The sequence below is a fragment of the Sinohyriopsis cumingii genome, chromosome 10 (genome assembly GCF_028554795.1).
Source record: "Sinohyriopsis cumingii isolate HCF-2022 chromosome 10, ASM2855479v2, whole genome shotgun sequence".
In the NCBI taxonomy this organism is placed as follows: Eukaryota; Metazoa; Mollusca; class Bivalvia; order Unionida; family Unionidae; genus Sinohyriopsis; species Sinohyriopsis cumingii.
Window position 1 is genome coordinate 71,890,705 of NC_142970.1, and position 19,057 is coordinate 71,909,761.

A 19,057-nucleotide genomic window follows, 5' to 3' on the forward strand; every position below is an offset into this window, starting at 1 on the left:
AATATCTCGAGGCGAGATACATCGTTGACAACACTGTCAGGGCAAACAGTATATCCGCTTCCTGTCTTTGATTTTGATGGTTCGCTAAACCACTCCGATAACACGTCCTTATCTTCCTTTTCTTTTTCTTTTTGTTTTACTTTTTCCATAAATTTAAAATATTCGTCATCACGTTTGTAAGGTGGTTTTTTACTAGCAAAATATATCCAGTCGATATATTTGCTTTTTTCAAGAGGTTTTCCACGAACATCGGGGTTAAAATATTTATCCCTATCATCATAATCCGCGGCAATATCTACTAAATTTTCCCCCCTTGCGATTTGTTCATACGCATCACGGGTAAAAACATTTCCGATAGCTTTATGAAAATTTTCATAGTCGGACTTCGCAGTTTCTTTCTCTTGTTGAGTTATTTCTTGTGATTTATCCGAAGTTTTTTTTTCCTCCTTCCTTGCATCTGCGATATCCAGAAATGTACTATACAGGGCACTGGTTTTTCTCACCTCAGATAAATTAAATCTAACTCGAAATAAATTATTATACCAAACATCCCGCAATTTAATTTTTTAAAATCCGTCTTCAGTTAAAAACGCCTTTCTATTGTCAAAGGAATCTTCAGCAAAAATAGCAAATAATCTAATATCATCTCCAAATACCTCAAATTGTTTTTCCATTGTTTCCCAACCACTCTTGGTAAATTTTTCTATTATTATATCTCGAGGTTCTTTTTTTTTAACACCCTCCTTCCTTTCTTCTTCTTCTTCCTCTTGAGCTTGTTCTTCTTCTTGCGCTTGTTCTTGTTCTTGTTGTGCTCGTGCTTGTGCTTGTGCTTGTTCTTGTTGTGCTTGTGCTTGTGCTAGTGCTCGTGCTTGTGCTTGTGCTTGTGCTCGTGTTTGTGTTTGTACTATTCGCTCCGGCAATAATCGAGTGTGTTGCTCGATATCTCTCGTCATAGGAATAAGACCGCGCTTCCTAAGTTCCTTATCTTCCTTTTTATCGCCGTATGCGACTTGCTCGATTGCTCCAGTGACTGGACTCAACAACTTTGACGATATCTCAGTAATTCCATATTGAGAATCTTCGTAATCACGAACTTTTTTCTTAAATAATTGTTTTGCCGGGATAAGCTTCTTTACTGCCGCTAATTCTTCTCGCGCTAATCTGGCAGAATGAGGCTCTCCAACTCTACTAGCTTTCCGACTCATATTATTTTCAACTATATTGTTTTAATGCGAGGTAAAATTAGGATCAGCACCCAAACTTTGCAAACTTCATCGACGGAATAAAATTCTCCTACCCCCCCCCTAAAATCATTGTCTGAAATCATTGAATTTGTATACAAAAAATTGTAGTCGGGAGTGAATTTACGCAAATTAATTCTCGTAGGAAGGCTTATTTTTGAAATCTGAGGCTTCTACGGAGAAAGTTCTCGTAGGAAGGTTTATTTTGTCTGTACAGTCTGGTCTGTAGAACTTCCCTGCTGCTTTACCACACAGTAAACATTAGTTGACAGATTTTGACCAAACTGTGTTCTAGATGACTTGCACTTTGGGTAAAAAAAAGAGACCTGTTGTTTTGGGGGTTAAAGCTCAATGTCACTTTGAAAGAGTTTCTTTGCAGAAATTTCAACAATTAATTTTATACAGTTACAAAAGTTTGTGAATGACTTACATATTTGATAAGAAAGAAGCCTTTTGGTGCTGGAGTCAAAAGGTCAAAGCTTAATTTCACTTTCTCTGAAGAATTAAATTTGTTTTGCATGATAACAATAGTAACTTAACCAAATACCGGGGGGGAAATTGAACTTGAATTATGGAAGAAGTCTCTAGTTTGGTAAAAGGGTCAAAGGTAAAGGTCATTGTGACTCAAAGAAACAATGGTTGTTTATCCTAGAGCAATTTTCATGATCAACCTTAGTGGATGGCTTGCGCTTTGGGCAATAAAGAAACCATTAAATTATTGAATCTAAAGTCAGGGGTCATGATCATTGTATCAAGTCTGATAAGAAAATTAAATGGTTTCTCAACATTATGTTCAGTCCAAGACTGCATGCCTTCACCAATGTATAGTATACCATACTAGTGCCTTCACAGTGGTCTATTAAAATTGGGACATGCATATAATGTGCCTTTCACAGGGGGCTATTAAAACTGTGGCAGGCATATAATGTGCATTTCACAGGGGGCTATTCAAATTGGGACAGGCATATAATGTACCCTTCACAGGGGGCTATTCAAATTGGGGCATGCATACAATGTGCCCTTAACATGGGCTATTCAAATTAGGCAAGAATATAATGTGCCCTTCATAGGGGGCTATTCAAATTGGGGCAAGGATATGATGTGCACTTCACAGGGGGATATTCAGTTGGGGCAGGCATGTAATGTGCCTTTCACAAGGGTCTATTCAAATTGGGGCAGGCATATGATGTGCACTTCACAGGGGGCTATTCAAATTGCGATAGGCATATACTGTGCACTTCACAGTGCTATTGTTTGCTCTTGGAATCTTTTTAAAAGACAAATTATAAAATAAATTCCCCCTTTCTTTTTAGGAGTGTTTCCTATACACACTATGAGTGCTGTCCTGGATGGACTGGTCTTGGCACATTGGATTGCAAATATGGTTTGTATTGCTTAGAATTCTAGTCTTGGCACATTGGATTGCAAATATGGTTTGTATTGCTTAGAATTCTAGTCTTGGCACATTGGATTGCAAATATGGTTTGTATTGCTTAGAATTCCAGTCTTGGCACATTGGATTGCAAATATGGTTTGTATTGCTTAGAATTCTAGTCTTGGCACATTGGATTGCAAATATGGTTTGTATTGCTTAGAATTCTAGTCTTGGCACATTGGATTGCGAATATGGTTTGTATTGCTTAGAATTCTAGTCTTGGCACATTGGATTGCAAATATGGTTTGTATTGCTTAGAATTCCAGTCTTGGCACATTGGATTGCAAATATGGTTTGTATTGCTTAGAATTCTAGTCTTGGCACATTGGATTGCAAATATGGTTTGTATTGCTTAGAATTCTAGTCTTGGCACATTGGATTGCGAATATGGTTTGTATTGCTTAGAATTCTAGTCTTGGCACATTGGATTGCGAATATGGTTTGTATTGCTTAGAATTCTAGGATAAATTTGTTTTATTTACGTTAAATTTATCCTTTTATTAATTTTAGAGAATATACTGATTGGCCACTAGCTGCAGAATTTTAGAAACAAAATTGACTCTTAAATGCTTTCAAACAAAGACAGGAGAGACAGCAAGATCACTTTCACAACTTTACTCATTGACAACTTTACTCATTGTTGGAATTGTCCTTGAATTAAGACATCTCCATTTTATAAAATTATTTCATATTCAGATGTAGGCCTGACTTTGAAAACAAATTATAAAAATATGCATCTGATTTTGTCCAATTTATTTACTTTCTTGTCACTTTGTGTTTTGATTGAACCAAATCCACTGAAAATATTTTTCAGTTTGTTTCTCAAAAGCTTTATTTTCATTGTTTATCTAAAGTAACTCTTTGAAAATTTTATTACAGGTCATATGAAGAAACAAAAACCTATAAAGCCCTCATTTGATTGCAGTATGCATACTTTGACTGATAGCAACACAAAATATCCCATATCACTGAAATTGTAATGATAAAAATGATTATACTGTAGTATGCATGTCACATTCATTGTCACATTGATAAGACTCAGAATGATTATACTGTAATATGCATGTCACATTCATTGTCACATTGATAAGACTAAAAATGATTATACTGTAGTATGCATGTCACATTCATTGTCACATTGAGTAAGGCTCAGAATGATTATACTGTAGTACACATGTCACATTCATTGTCACATTGATAAGACTAAAAATGATTATACTGTAGTACACATGTCACATTCATTGTCACATTGACAAAACTAAAAATGATTATACGGTAGTACACGTCGCATTCATTGTAACATTGATATGACTCAGAATGATTGTACTGTATTACACATCTCATTCATTGTCACATTGATATGACTCAGAATGATTCTACTGTAGTACACATGTCACATTCATTGTCACATTCATACAACTAAAAATGATTATACTGTAGTACACGTCACATTCATTGTCACACTGATAAGACTCAGAATGATTGTACTGTAGTATATATGTTACATTCATTGTCAAATTGATAAGACTCAGAATGATCATACTGTAGTACACATGTCACATTCATTGTCACATTGATAAGACACAGAATGATTATACTGTATTACACATCACAATCATTGTCACATTGATAAGACACAGAATGATTATACTGTAGTACACGTCACATTCATTGTCACATTGATTTGACTCAGAATGATTGTACTGTATTACACGTCACATTCATTATCAGATTGATAAGACTCAGAATGATTATACTGTTGTGCACATGTCACATTCATTGTCACATTTGGTAAAACACAGAATGATTAAAATCTAGTATACATATCAACATTTATTGTCACATTTGGTAAGACAGAATGATTATAATCTAGTACACATGTCACATTCATTGTCACATTGGTAAAACTCAGAATGATTATAGTGTAGTAAACATCATATTCACTGTCACATTTGGTAAAACAGAATGATTATACTGTTGTACACATATCACATTCATTGTCACATTTGGTAAGACACTGATTAAAATCTAGTATACATGTCACATTCATTGTCACATTTGGTAAGACACAGAATGATTATACTGAAGTACACATGTCACATTCATCGTCACATTTATTAAAGCAACATTCTGATTATTTGTTCGATTTCATTATAGTTTACACTACTTAATTTATTTATGATGCCACTTGTGGTATATTTATAAGAAACAACCTTTACATAGTAAACCCTACTCAAATTTACCATAGCAAACCATACATTACAATACTCAGTTTACCATTGTATACCCTACATTACAATACTTAAAGTTTATAATTGTATACTGTACATTACAATACTCAAAATTTACTGTTGTATAAAATACATTACAATACCCAGAGTTTACTATTGTAAACCATACATTACAGTACTCAAATTTTACTATTGTATACTATACATTACAGTACTCAAAGTTTATAATTGTATACCATACATTACAATACTCATAATTTATAATTGTATACCATGCATTACAATACTCAGTCTACTATTGTAAACCATGCATTACAGTACTCAAAGTTTACTATTTTATACCATGCATTACAATACTCAAAGTGTACTATTATATACCATGCATTACAATACTCAAAGTTTATTATTGTATAATATGCATTACAATACTCAGAGTTTACTATTGTATACCATACATTACAATACTCAGTTTACCATTGTAAAACTTACATTACAATACTCAAAGTTTACAATTGTATATCAGACATTACAATACTCAAAGTTTACTATTGCATACCTTACCTTACAATGCTCAAAGTTTACTATTGTATACCATGCATTACAATACTCAAAGTTTACTATTGTATGTGCTATATTACAATATTCAAAGTTTACAATAGGACACTTCAAATGCATGAAAACAGTGAAAATTTATCACAGTTTTAGACAATGTCAAGGTAACACTGAAAATGTATTATAGCAGGGACTGCTTCCTATTCATAGTAAAACTTGAACTTTATCAGAGTACAAACTATTTCACTTTCTTGGTAACACTCAAACTTTATTATCAGATAGTCTACTTCATATTTATGGTAACAATTTAAATTTATCATGGGAGACAAAGTGTATCATAGAAAACAATATATTACATAAGTAAACCTCATAATGCTTTCTAGTCTTATTTGGAATTTTGATAACTCTAGTTTTACAAGTCATGGTAAAGACTTATTCATCACCAAAATTTTACCAAGAAACACCTTTGTAAACGTACATATACTTGTCTAAGCATAGGCACTCTTATGTAAACATACATACATTTATGTAAACATGCATCCATTTAAGGAAACAGATACACTGATGTAAACATATACACATTTATGTAAACATGCATACACTTAAGGAAACATAGATACACTGATGTAAACATACATTTATGTAAACATACATACATTTATGTAAACATGCATACACTTGTCTAAATATACATACACTTGTCTAAACATACATACACTTGTCTAAACATACATACACTTATATAAACATACATACACTTGTCTAAACATACATACACTTGTCTAAACATACATGCACTTGTCTAAACATACATGCACTTATGTAAACATACATGCACTTGTCTAAATATACATACACTTGTCTAAACATACATACATTTGCCTAAACATACATACACTTGTCTAAACATCCATACACTTGTCTAAACATACATACACTTGTCTAAACATACATACACTTGTCTAAACATACATACACTTATGTAAACATACATACACTTATGTAAACATACATACACTTGTATAAACATACATACACTTGTCTAAACATACATACACTGATGTAAACATACATACATTTATGTAAACATACATACACTTGTCTAAACATACATACACTTACGTAAACATACATACACTTGTCTAAACATACATACACTTGTCTAAACATACATACACTTATGTAAACATACATACACTTGTCTAAACATACATACATTTGTCTAAACATACATACACTTGTCTAAACATACATACACTTATGTAAACATACATACACTTGTATAAACATACATACACTTGTATAAACATACATACACTTGTCTATACATACATACACTTGTCTAAATATACATACACCTATACAAACATACAAAAACCTATGCAAACATACATACACTTATATAAATATATATAAGTACCACATGCATACACTTACATAGGTTAATATAAGTATTCCATCTTTTCCTTCAGCCCTATGTGATGGGAAAGCAAGCACATCAGCATGCAATATTGTGTACAGTGACTACTTTGTAAAAAGGAGGAATGGCATCATTGTACAAAACAGTGGGGGTGTCTGCAACTCTCCAGATGTCTGTACTGATTGTAACGAAGGATTTTACAGTTCTGGTGCATACTGTAAAGGTTAGTATAAATGCAGGAGGTTGGTTTATTATATGCTCATTTTTTTCCTGTTAACTTTACATTGCCAGAATCGTTCAGTATTCCCCGATACTGAACACACGCGACAATACACATATAGCATTCACATGAATAAAGGAACTACTTTCTTTTCTAAACAAACAATGGACTCAGACGCAAGCACTTTTGATTTATAAACAAATCATCTACACTCGCGTAAGAAGCTCTTTATGTTGTGGTTGTTTAAATTTGTTTCTGAATGAACAAAAACATGTTTCATGGACTGCAGAAAAACCCAGCTGTTTTGGCACATTCCATGTTGATACAATGTTTCGGATTTAGGCTAGCTAAATTATATAAATGACGGAAAATTAGGTCCTTACAAATAACATACAAGCGACAAGGCATATACTGTTTTCTTTAGCTGGTGATAAGAATGGCAAAATAAAATATACTTACAGTTTTACATCCTGAATTTCCTCAAAATGTATTTTCTTAATTCTGCATATTCGACTTAAATGAGCCATGTCATCGGTTTTCAATGTGGATTACACATTTTGAAATTGTGCTGTAGTTTCGATGATAAGTGCAATTGCATCCTCCTTATTGCACTCAAAATGAAATAAGCATTAAATTCTATAGCGTCTTTTTGATAATTGCAATTGAAAGACTTCATATTTTTCCCACATTATGGTTTAAAACATTCAATGACAGAAACAGACACATTTGCAGATGTAAACAGGCTTCTCCCATGCCACTTCAATCCAATGTATTTTATGTATAATTTGCACGGATGAATCCAGTCCAAAATCACAAACTTTCATCGAATCGAAACAAAATACCAATATATATTCATTCCAGATCAAATGGAACAGTTGTTGCAATGCGCATTCATTCACAATATGACTGAAAAATTCAATTTTAACTAGACACGCCATTTTCTTTAGAAAGTTATGTCAAGCGCACGTCTAAGTTCAAATTTATCTGGGCGGAGTTATGTGCGCATTAATGATGTCATTGTGAAATGACAAATCTGCGCTTGTGTATTTAGTTTGGAATATGGAATTCATTAATTTACGTTGTTTCTTGTAGTGTATTTTGTTCATATAATTAAACCTTAGGTAGAATTAAAAAAATGAGCACATATTAAAAAGGTTACTGCATTTGTATGGGAAAATATGAACTCGCGTATTGTTGGAAGGATATACCGCACTCACAAGTTCGTGCAGTATTCCATCCAAAAAACTTGTTCATATTTTCCCATACTAATGCAGTAACCTATAAATACACCCAAAGCTTAGTGAGGTTATTGTATATCCAGGAGGTTAGTATACACCCAAAGCTTTAGTATATAAAGAGGTTATTATACATGCAGGCAGTTGGTATACACCCAAAGCTTATAATACAGTGGTAAATATCAATGCAGGAGGTTTAGGAGTATACACCCAAAGCTAGCTTAGTATATAAAGAGGTTATTATACATGCAGTATTATAATATACACACAAATCTTATTATATAAAGAGGTTTTTATACATGTAGGAAGTTAGTATACACACAAAGCTTATTATACAAAGATAATTATACATGCATGAGGTTAGTATACACCCAAAGCATAGTATCATAAAGAGGTTACTGTATACATGCAGGAGGTTACACACAAAGTTACAGATGTTAGTATACACAAAGAGGTTACTTTGCATACTAGTCAGTTACTATACATGCAGAGGTAATTGCATGAAGCATTTACTTTACACAGAGGGATTAGTAAACTATGTAGAAATTAGTATACATATAGAGGTTAGTTTACACATGGAATATAGTTTACACAGAGGCTAGTATACATGCAGAGGTTACTGTAGTATACATGTAGAAGTAATTACATGCAGAGATTAGGATATATACATTGGTTAGTATACACAGATTAATATACATGTGTGGGAACTAGGATACACACAGGAAAGATCTTGTAAATTATAACAACTTGATGAGCAAAACTTTTACAAATTAAGCATGACAAAATTGAATTTGTGAACATTACTTGTTTTTAATTATGAACAAGTACATCATATAACGTGATTTGCCCATAAACAAACCACAAACATTGTATTTCATTAAAATGCTGCATTTTAATTAAGCTATGAAAATCTAATAACGTACAAATAATATGATCACAGCATTACTTTTAGCAAACTCTCAGGATTCCATTGATAATGTGTACAATATAGTGAATCCCTGGACACTATTGATGAAGTGTAGAATATAGAAAATCCCAGGTTACTTTTGATGAAGTGTGGAATATGAAAATCCCAGGACACTATTGATGAAGTGTGGAATATAGAAAATCTCAGGATACTATTGATGAAGTGTGGAATATGGAAAATCCCAGGACACTGTTGATGAAATGTGGAATATAGAAAATCCCTGGACACTACTGATGAAGTGTGGAATGTGGAAAATCCCAGGACACTACTGATGGAATGTGGAATATGGAAAATCCCAGGACACTACTGATGATGTGATGTGATGTGATTTGGATTTTTAACGTAGCTTTAACAATTTTTCAGTCATATCGCTACGATGTCTGCAATGTGGCAGTTTATAGTGATGTCTAGCACTGGGGCATCATGCCGCAGACATGTAGCATGATGTCCCACCCAGTCACATTATCCTGACACCGGGCTGACCAGTCCTAACACTAACCTCTTAATGCTGAGCGTCAAGCGAGGCAGCTGTTAGTATCATTTTTGTAAGTCTTTGGTATGACTTGGCCGGGGATCAAACCCACGACCTCCTGCATCTGAGGCGGACACTCTAACCACTAGGCCACCGGAGCGGTCACTACTGATGAAATGTGGAATATAGAAAATCCCTGGACACTATTGATGAAGTGTGGAATATAGAAAATCTCAGGATACTATTGATGAGATGTGGAATATAGAAAAATGTCTTACAATAGATTATTGTTCTGCAATGCACCTACCATTTTATTGAGGAGAAACAATGTGTTGCCAATTGTCGCCCATTGCATCCCATCTCATCATGTCCAGTCTTTTGTGAATTTTATTTAGCACCTAATAAAATCAAATTTGGCACCAGTCTTTGCGATAAGAGGATTTTTGGTCAAGTTTGAATTTCAATATTTTATCCATGTCACAGACTCAGGATCTCAAACATGTACATATCCTGATCAGTTGGTTGGCTTCTAAACTAGTAAAAAAAAGTTACTGACACATATTTTGCATTGTTCAAGGAGATTGAAAACAAAATAAGTATATTTTTTTCGTGTGCTATGTATTCTCTTTAAATAAATCCAATTTAGATTCTGTCAACTATGTGGCAATGATAATTAAGGGTCTGTGTATTGTCAATTAATAAAGAAGGAAAAAAACTTTTTTCATTTACTTAATTTTTATAAAACCATGTGCAGGTTTCCTTCATTGATAGGATGACTTGCTATCAAGCTAAGATAATTCAAATCTGTGACCTGCATGATTAACCCTTTGACTTTCATGCCAAGGTTACAGTTGTAAAAAATTTTGTAGTAAGCTTTCTTCATTGGCTTGTATTTCTTTAATGCCTAGATGGATTTTGTTAAAACTTGTGATGAGTCCTTTGTACAGCAAAGACAATCATTTTGCAGTCAAAGTCACACATTTTACTTGATAATGTTTTACTGTTGGCTTGATGTGCAGATTCATACCTTGTTTTTAGAGTTCTTGCCCCTTTTGCATTGCATCTTCAGGAAGTGTGACAGAAGTTTGTGAATTTAACTTGTCTTCGAGAGTTTCTTGGATTGCTATGAAATTTGGTACATATTATGGTCATTTATAGGACATGCCTTTGAATCATCACGATATAGCAAGTATTGCACTGACATGCCCTTAAACCCTGTACATGCATGTCCTGAAGTTGAGGATGTTGATAAATAGTGTAGTATACTCATACAGTATTTTTGAATGTCACTGAGTTTTTATAAAGACTTAAAAATCCTTCAATCTGACAGGAAGGCTTTGAATTGTGCAAGCGTTGCTTTTATCCTTGAATTTGTTGGAGACATCCTTGAATTTGTCCTTAAACCATTAAACTCTTTGTCATTTTCTGCAGGAATACAAAATGTTACAACTAAATAAAATATTTCACTTCTAAGTTCAAAATTTATGTTGCTTATTTAAAATGATTAATAAATAATGAAATAAAATGTGGGGTAAAATTGATTGCATCAAGAATATTATTGACGAGCACTTTGTATTTCCAGTGAACAATAATTTGAATAAACAAATCCACCCAAATGAGAAACTGAATACAACAATAAGACTGATTACGCTTCAAGAGTGAATAATTTCTCAAGTAAAAAACATCACATAAAATACTAAGGCACAATAATAGAGACTGGATGTAGGTTGGTCTCCTGTACAATGTTTAAATGACAAGAGATATATTTAGACATTTCAACAAAGTATTTAAAGTTCATCCTGAACAAAGTCCAGAGGATACAAACATTTGGTTCATTTTAATTAATTTGTATATATATCAGTTATATTAAATTGAATATAAAGTTTCAATTCTTAATCAGAGTAATAAAAATGTGCTTATTGTAATGAGTTTTTCACTGTGTGAAATTTACTGCACAGAATGTCATAGACATTTCATGTTTCCAGCATGCCAGAGTATCCAATTCTGCAACCTTCATCGATGTATGACAGGAACATCTTCAACTTGCCATTACTGTGATGGGGAGTACTCAGAGACTGTGGGGGAATATGTGTACGATAGATGGGAGGATGCTACAGCCTGCCAGGGTCAGTATGAACTTTAATTATTTAGATAATTTGGTAGATAGATAGGCAGGGAGAGAGAGAGGTTTACAGATATGTGGCTTAACTGAATCAAAAGGCGTTGAGTTGAGAGATAACTACATAGAGATACAAAGACACAGAGTGGTATACATACATATTCAGATGTACACAGGTGCATATTTCCTTGACGATAAACTTGTTCCTGATCATAAATACACCCCACATGTTTACTAATTTGTAGTAAGATTTCATCTGACAAAGTTTTGTCCCATGATAGACCCTCCCCCCCCCCTTTTTCCCCAGAAATTTTAATGATATGGACGACCAGTTTTATTATGGATGAAAAACTGTAAGTTAGGTTTGAATAGTTATTTAAGACTTATTGTTGTGATTTTTAATAAAAGAAACCATAACACATTGCTACATCATACAATAGAGAAATTTTTCTTGATGAACAAGATGCAAATAGTTCAACAGCTTACAGTAGAATGCGGATTATCAGTTTGCCAAGTATACATTTTCTTGCTTGTATGGACTCTGATGTACCATTTTTCTTAAAATTATTGGTCTTGAGTTTATTTAAAGTCCATTATTTAAATGTCCAGTTTTCTGGACAAATTGTCTTCTGATGAGTCTGGATAAATCAGCACTTTATTTCAATTTGTAGATTAGACCCTTAATGACCCATACTTTGTAAATCAGATGCTTGATGATCCATGATGATCCATACTAGTAGATTAGACCCTTGATGATCCATACTTAATAGATTATACCCTGGATGATTCATACTTAATAGATTAGACCCTTGATGATCCATACTTAATAGATTAGACCCTTGATGATCCATACTTAATAGATTAGATCCTTGATGATCCATTCTTGTAGATTAGACCCTTGATGATCCATACTTAAAAGATTACACCATGGGTGATCCATACTTTGTAGATGGGACCCTTGATGATCCATACTTTGTAGATTAGGCCCTTGATGATCCATTATGACCCATACTTTGTAGATCAGTGATGATCCATGCTTAATATATTAGACCATTGATGATCCATACTTAATAGATTAGAACATTGATGATCCATACTTTGTAGATGGAACCCTTGATGATCCATATTTTGTAGATTAGACCCTTGATGATCCATTATGATCCATACTTTGTAGGTCAGATGCTTGATAATCAATGATGATTCATACTTCATAGATTAGACCCTTGATGATCCATACTTTGTAGATGAGACCCTTGATGATCGATTATGACCCGTACTTTGTAGATCAGATGCTTGATGATCAATGATGATTCATACTTAATAGATTAGACCCTTGATGATCCATGCTTAATAGATTAGACCCTTGATGATCCATACTTAATAGATTAGACCCTTGATGATCCATGCTTAATAGGTTAGACCTTTGATGATCCATACTTTGTAGATGAGACTCTTGATGATCCATACTTTGTAGATGAGACCCTTGATGATCCATACTTTGTAGATGAGACTCTTGATGATCCATACTTTGTAGATGAGACCCTTGATGATCCATACTTTGCTCATGAGACCCTTGATGATTGATTATGACCCATACTTTGTAGATCAGATGCTTGATGATCAATGATGATTCATACTTAATAGATTAGACCCTTGATGATTCATACTTAATAGATTAGACCCTTGATGATCCATACTTAATAGATTAGGCCATTGATGATCCATACCTAATAGATTAGACCCTTGATGATCCATACTTTGTAGATGAGACCCTTGATGATCCATACTTTGTAGATGAGACCCTTGATGATTGATTATGACCCATACTTTGTAGATCAGATGCTTGATGATCAATGATGATTCATACTTAATAGATTAGACCCTTGATGATCCATACTTTGTAGATGAGACCCTTGATGATCCATACTTAATAGATTAGACCCTTGATGATCCATGCTTAATAGATTAGGCCATTGATGATCCATACCTAATAGATTAGACCCTTGATGATCCATACTTTGTAGATGAGACCCTTGATGATCCATACTTTGTAGATGAGACCCTTGATGATTGATTATGACCCATACTTTGTAGATCAGATGCTTGATGATCAATGATGATTCATACTTAATAGATTAGACCCTTGATGATCCATATTTTGCTCATGAGACCCTTGATGATCGATTATGACCCATACTTTGTAGATCAGATGCTTGATGATCCATGATGATCCATACTTTGTTCATGAGACCCTTGATGATCAGTTATGACCCATACTTTGTAGAGCAGATGCTTGATGATCCATGAGGATCCATACTTAATAGATTAGATCCATGATGATCCATGCTTAATAGATTAGACCTTTGATGATCCATACTTTGTAGATTAGACCTTTGATGATGCATACTTTGTAGATTAGACCCTTGATGATCAGTTATGACCCATACTTTGTAGATCAGATGCTTGATGATCAATGATGAATCATACTTAATAGATTAGACCATTGATGATCCATACTTAATAGATTAGACCCTTGATGATTCATACTCGATAGATTAGACGCTTGATGATCCATAATTTGTATATGGAACCCTTGATGAGCCATGATGATCCTTACTTAATGGATTAGACCCTTGATGATCCATACTTAATAGATTAGACCCTTGATGATCCATACTTAATAGATTAGACCCATGATGATCCATACTTAATAGATTAGACCCTTGATGATCCATACTTAATAGATTAGACCCTGGATGATCCATACTTAATAGATTAGACCCTTGATGATCCATAATTTGTAGATGAGACCCTTGATGATCCATACTTAATAGATTAGACCATTGATGATCCATACTTAATAGATTAGACCATTGATGATCCTTACTTAATACATTAGACCCTTGATGATCCATACTTAATAAATTAGACATTTGATGATCCATAATTTGTAGATGAGACCCTTGATGATCCATACTTAATAGATTAGACCTTTGATGATCCATGCTTAATAGTTTAGACCATTGATGATCCATACTTAATAGATTAGACCCTTGATGATCCATACTTAATAGATTAGACCCTTGATGATTCATACTTAATAGATTAGACCTTTGATGATCCATACTTTGTAGATTAGACCTTTGATGATGTATACTGTGTAGAAGAGATCCTTGATGATCCATACTTTGTAGATCAGATGCTTGATGATTCATACTTAATAGATTAGACCCTTGATGATTCATACTTAATAGATTAGACCCTTGATGATCCATACTTAATAGATTAGACCCTTGATGATCCATACTTAATAGATTAGACCCTTGATGATCCATAATTTGTATATGGAACCCTTGATGATCCATGATGATCCATACTTTGTAGATTAGATCTTTGATGATACATACTGTGTAGAAGAGATCCTTGATGATCCATGCTTGTTAGGATATGCATGCATATATGTGTGTTTTCATTTATGTGTCTGTGTGAGCAAAGTGATAAGGTGCAAACATAATATGCTTGTCATGTACATCTATATCCAAAATTTCGGATGATCAGGAAATAAGATAACTGGAAAATAATTTTAATGAGTTTATTGATGGATACATAACCTTCTCAAAAAAAGAAGCGCATACGTCAGGTTTTAAAATTATTGAGGTTTTGTTTTCTCATCCTCATCTATTTTGATGTTTATTTCTGTGCAATTGTTTACATTAATTTTCAGAGGTGTGCTCATGGCGGTCGACAGGAAAGCGGTGTTACCCAGGAACTTGTAGTGGACTGCAAAAAGGGAATGGACTCCTTTCTAGTTGTCAGTGTATTGCAGGGTTCAGTGGAGATCATTGTGAAAACAGTATGTATAACTCATCTGAATCCAGGCTGGAAATATCTTTGTCAAAACAGTATGTAACTCATCTAACTCTGGGATGGAAATATTGTGAAAAAAATATATATAACTCATATGAATCCAGAATAAAAATATCAATGTGACAACATTATGCAACTCATATCAATCCAGTATGGAAATATCATTGTGAAAACAGTATGTAACTTATATCAATCCAGTATGAAAATATCATTGTGACAACAGTATGTAATGAATCCAGTATGGAAATATCATTGTGAACACAGTATGTAACTTATATCAATCCAGTATGAAAATATCATTGTGACAACATTATGCAACTCATATGAATCCAGTATAGAAATATCATTGTGAACACAATGTGTAACTTATATCAATGCATTATGAAAATATCATTGTGAAAACTGTATGTAATTCATTTGAATCCAGTATGGAAATATCTGCTTACTTAAGTTTTGCTACAATGAAATGTTTGCTTGAGGGATTGTCTATAACAAATACAGTTACTGAACTCCCTCATTATAAAGTACCTAAGATAGGACATGAACTTTTATAAGGGAGGTAGCAGTCATTGTTTAATGTTAAAAATACTTAAAGGTAATCTCACATACAGCATGGTCCAGTTTTTGTGGTTGTCATGAACAGCAACATAGTGAGGGGAGTTCTGTATTAATAATGACTACCACAATAGGGTTTTATAGTAAGGGTATTAATAGTGACTAACACAAAGGAGTTTTATTGTGAGAGAGTTTAGTAATAACATTGACTAATAAAAGAGTTTATAGCTAGGGTATTAATAATGACTAACATATAGAGAAGTTTCGCAGTGAGGTATTAATGATGACTAACATAAAGGAGTTTTATAGAAAGGGAGTTTTGTATTAATAATTACTAACATAAAGGAATTTTATAGTGAGACAGAGCTCTGTATTAATAATGACTAACATAAAGGAGTTTTATAGTGAGAGAGTTCTGTAATAATAATGACTAACAAGAGGAGTTCTATAGTGAGGGTATTAATATTTGCTAACATAAAGGAGTTTTATAGTGAGAGAGTTTTCTGTTAATAATGACTAATATAGAAGAGTTTTATAGTGGGGGAGTTCTGTATTAACATTGACTAACATAAAGGAGTTTTATAGTGAGGGAGTTCTGTATTATTATTGACTAACATAAAGGCGTTTTATAGCGAGAGAGTTCTGTCTTATTATTGACTAACATAAAGGAGTTTTATAGTGAGGGAGTTGTGTATTAATGATGACTAACATAGAGGAGTTTGACACGGTTTAATCACAATAATATGTGATTAGTATTATTATCTTGTCTGTTTAAGGTGAGATATAGGAGTTGCTCATTCTGGCATTATCGACATCTGCATCAACACCTATTAAAGTTTCAGGTTTCAATTTTTCTGTGTAGTTAGAAGTTCCTAACCTATTAGGCAATTTCTGAAACTTCAACATCAGTTTTTTGATGACATACATCTTTCTTAGCACTGGTGAGTTTGTGTGTGAAAGTACCCTGAGTGGGAAAACCACCCCTCTGGCATATAACCTTTTAGAGTGTATCCTGTGACAAAAGTATAGTAAGGTAAAAAAGACAAACCATATGACTCATCCAAAGTTTATATTATTAAACACCCACAGGTCTAACTTCTTTCCTAAGTGAATCATATTATTTGACACCCACAGGTATATCTTCTCACTTATTCTAAGTTCTTCGTTTTGTTCAACACTCACGTGTCCATCTTCTCAAACATCCCAAGTGTATTATATTGTTTAAGAAAAGGTGGTTATTGCAAACTGTCTTACAAACTTCTAGGAATCTCCATAATTTAATAGTCCATGCCAGTTGTCATTGGTATTCAGTTCATTCATGTTTTATGATTCTTTCTTCACAAAGTTTTGCATGAATTAAGTTCAGCAAAATATCTAGTTCTCTTTCTGAGGTTTTGCAAAATTATAATGCTTGCTAATATTTTGCTATTGAGAATACTTAAGCATGTCCCAATTAATACAGTGGTAATTTCTTTAACTTTTCACCTTTCTGGTCCTTTGTTTGATAGCCTGAGACAGCTTGTACATGTATGAAGCTTCATTTGTATGCTGTCATGATTCCTAATGGCATTTTATGTTCTTTGCTTTTGAAATCCATAACCTGTACCATTAAAATGAGTTGATATATCTTACATGCAACTTAGGATTGGTAGATAGAGGTATCACTTCCCATTGATGATGGACTAATTAATTAAACTAATTGGTATCACTTCCCATTGATGCTGGACTAATTAATTAAACTAATTAATTACCTTATTTGTTATTAATGTTACAAATACTTTTAAAAATTGTCATGAATGTTGTCAGCAGGGTTAAGATTGCTATAAGATGATTTCATGTGAATGTTTTGGCACTAGTTATACTTTTCATCCATCATGGCAGAAGTAGGTCAAACTGATCCATTTTTCAGGGTTTCAGCGACTGTTTGGTATATGTTACCCGGTGGTGGAGCATAAGATTTAGTTCTTTAGAATTCTTGTTCATATGATGCCATGATTTTTTATACAATCCATTGTTAATGATTAAATTAAGTAAATTATACATAATTTTCTGTTTGCAAAATTAGTTGAGGATAAACCCATCATCACAGACAACATGGCAACCTTCAGAGTTGGTGAGGGAACAACAAATGTCATCAAATTCCCACCACTTCCCACTGATCTGAATCCGGATTTTAAAGACACAGTGTGGACAAATTTTGGAGGTTACACCAGAGCTGAGACCTATTTTGCAGCTTTGTTCCAGCTTAGACCAGAAGTTGGAACTGTTCCAGAAAAACCATCTTATATTGACAAGTTCCAATTTGGAATTATCTATGGCTATATCTCATTAACATTGGAAAGAGGTGAGTATTAACTCGAATTGTTTACTTAAAGTTTGCACTAAAAATTTCTTGATACATAGTAATATTCTAATGTTCTTTATCATAAAATACTGTAACTCATGGACTTGTTTTATTAAGCACACTGTATCAAAGATATAAAAAATATATTCTTTACCATGCAAACAGGTTTTTATCCCAGCATGACTTGGTTGCTATAAGGAAAAGTTATTTTAGATTATCTTCATGTTGTATAATGAACTTTTCATATTGGAGATGCCCCCCTTAATCATAGATAAAGGGAACTAACTCATTTGGAATTGTTTGTAAATGCATATTATGGGTATTACACCAGATATGGAAATCAGGTGGGTGGGGGTATTGTGACATACTCTGTCTAAATGTCTCTGTCTGCTCCTAATG

General features: G+C 33.4%; 1 protein-coding gene across 1 annotated transcript in view; it reads left to right on the forward strand.

Moving 5' to 3' along the window:
• Positions 1–19,057, forward strand: part of LOC149790377 (uncharacterized) — a 280,245-nt gene that overhangs the window by 46,474 nt on the left and 214,714 nt on the right. Inside the window, exons 4-8 of the mRNA XM_089972426.1 lie at positions 2,555–2,625; positions 6,932–7,102; positions 11,759–11,899; positions 15,617–15,745; positions 18,380–18,658. Of these exons, the coding sequence (XP_089828552.1) occupies positions 2,555–2,625; positions 6,932–7,102; positions 11,759–11,899; positions 15,617–15,745; positions 18,380–18,658 (791 nt within the window). The remainder of the gene's footprint in view (positions 1–2,554; positions 2,626–6,931; positions 7,103–11,758; positions 11,900–15,616; positions 15,746–18,379; positions 18,659–19,057) is intronic.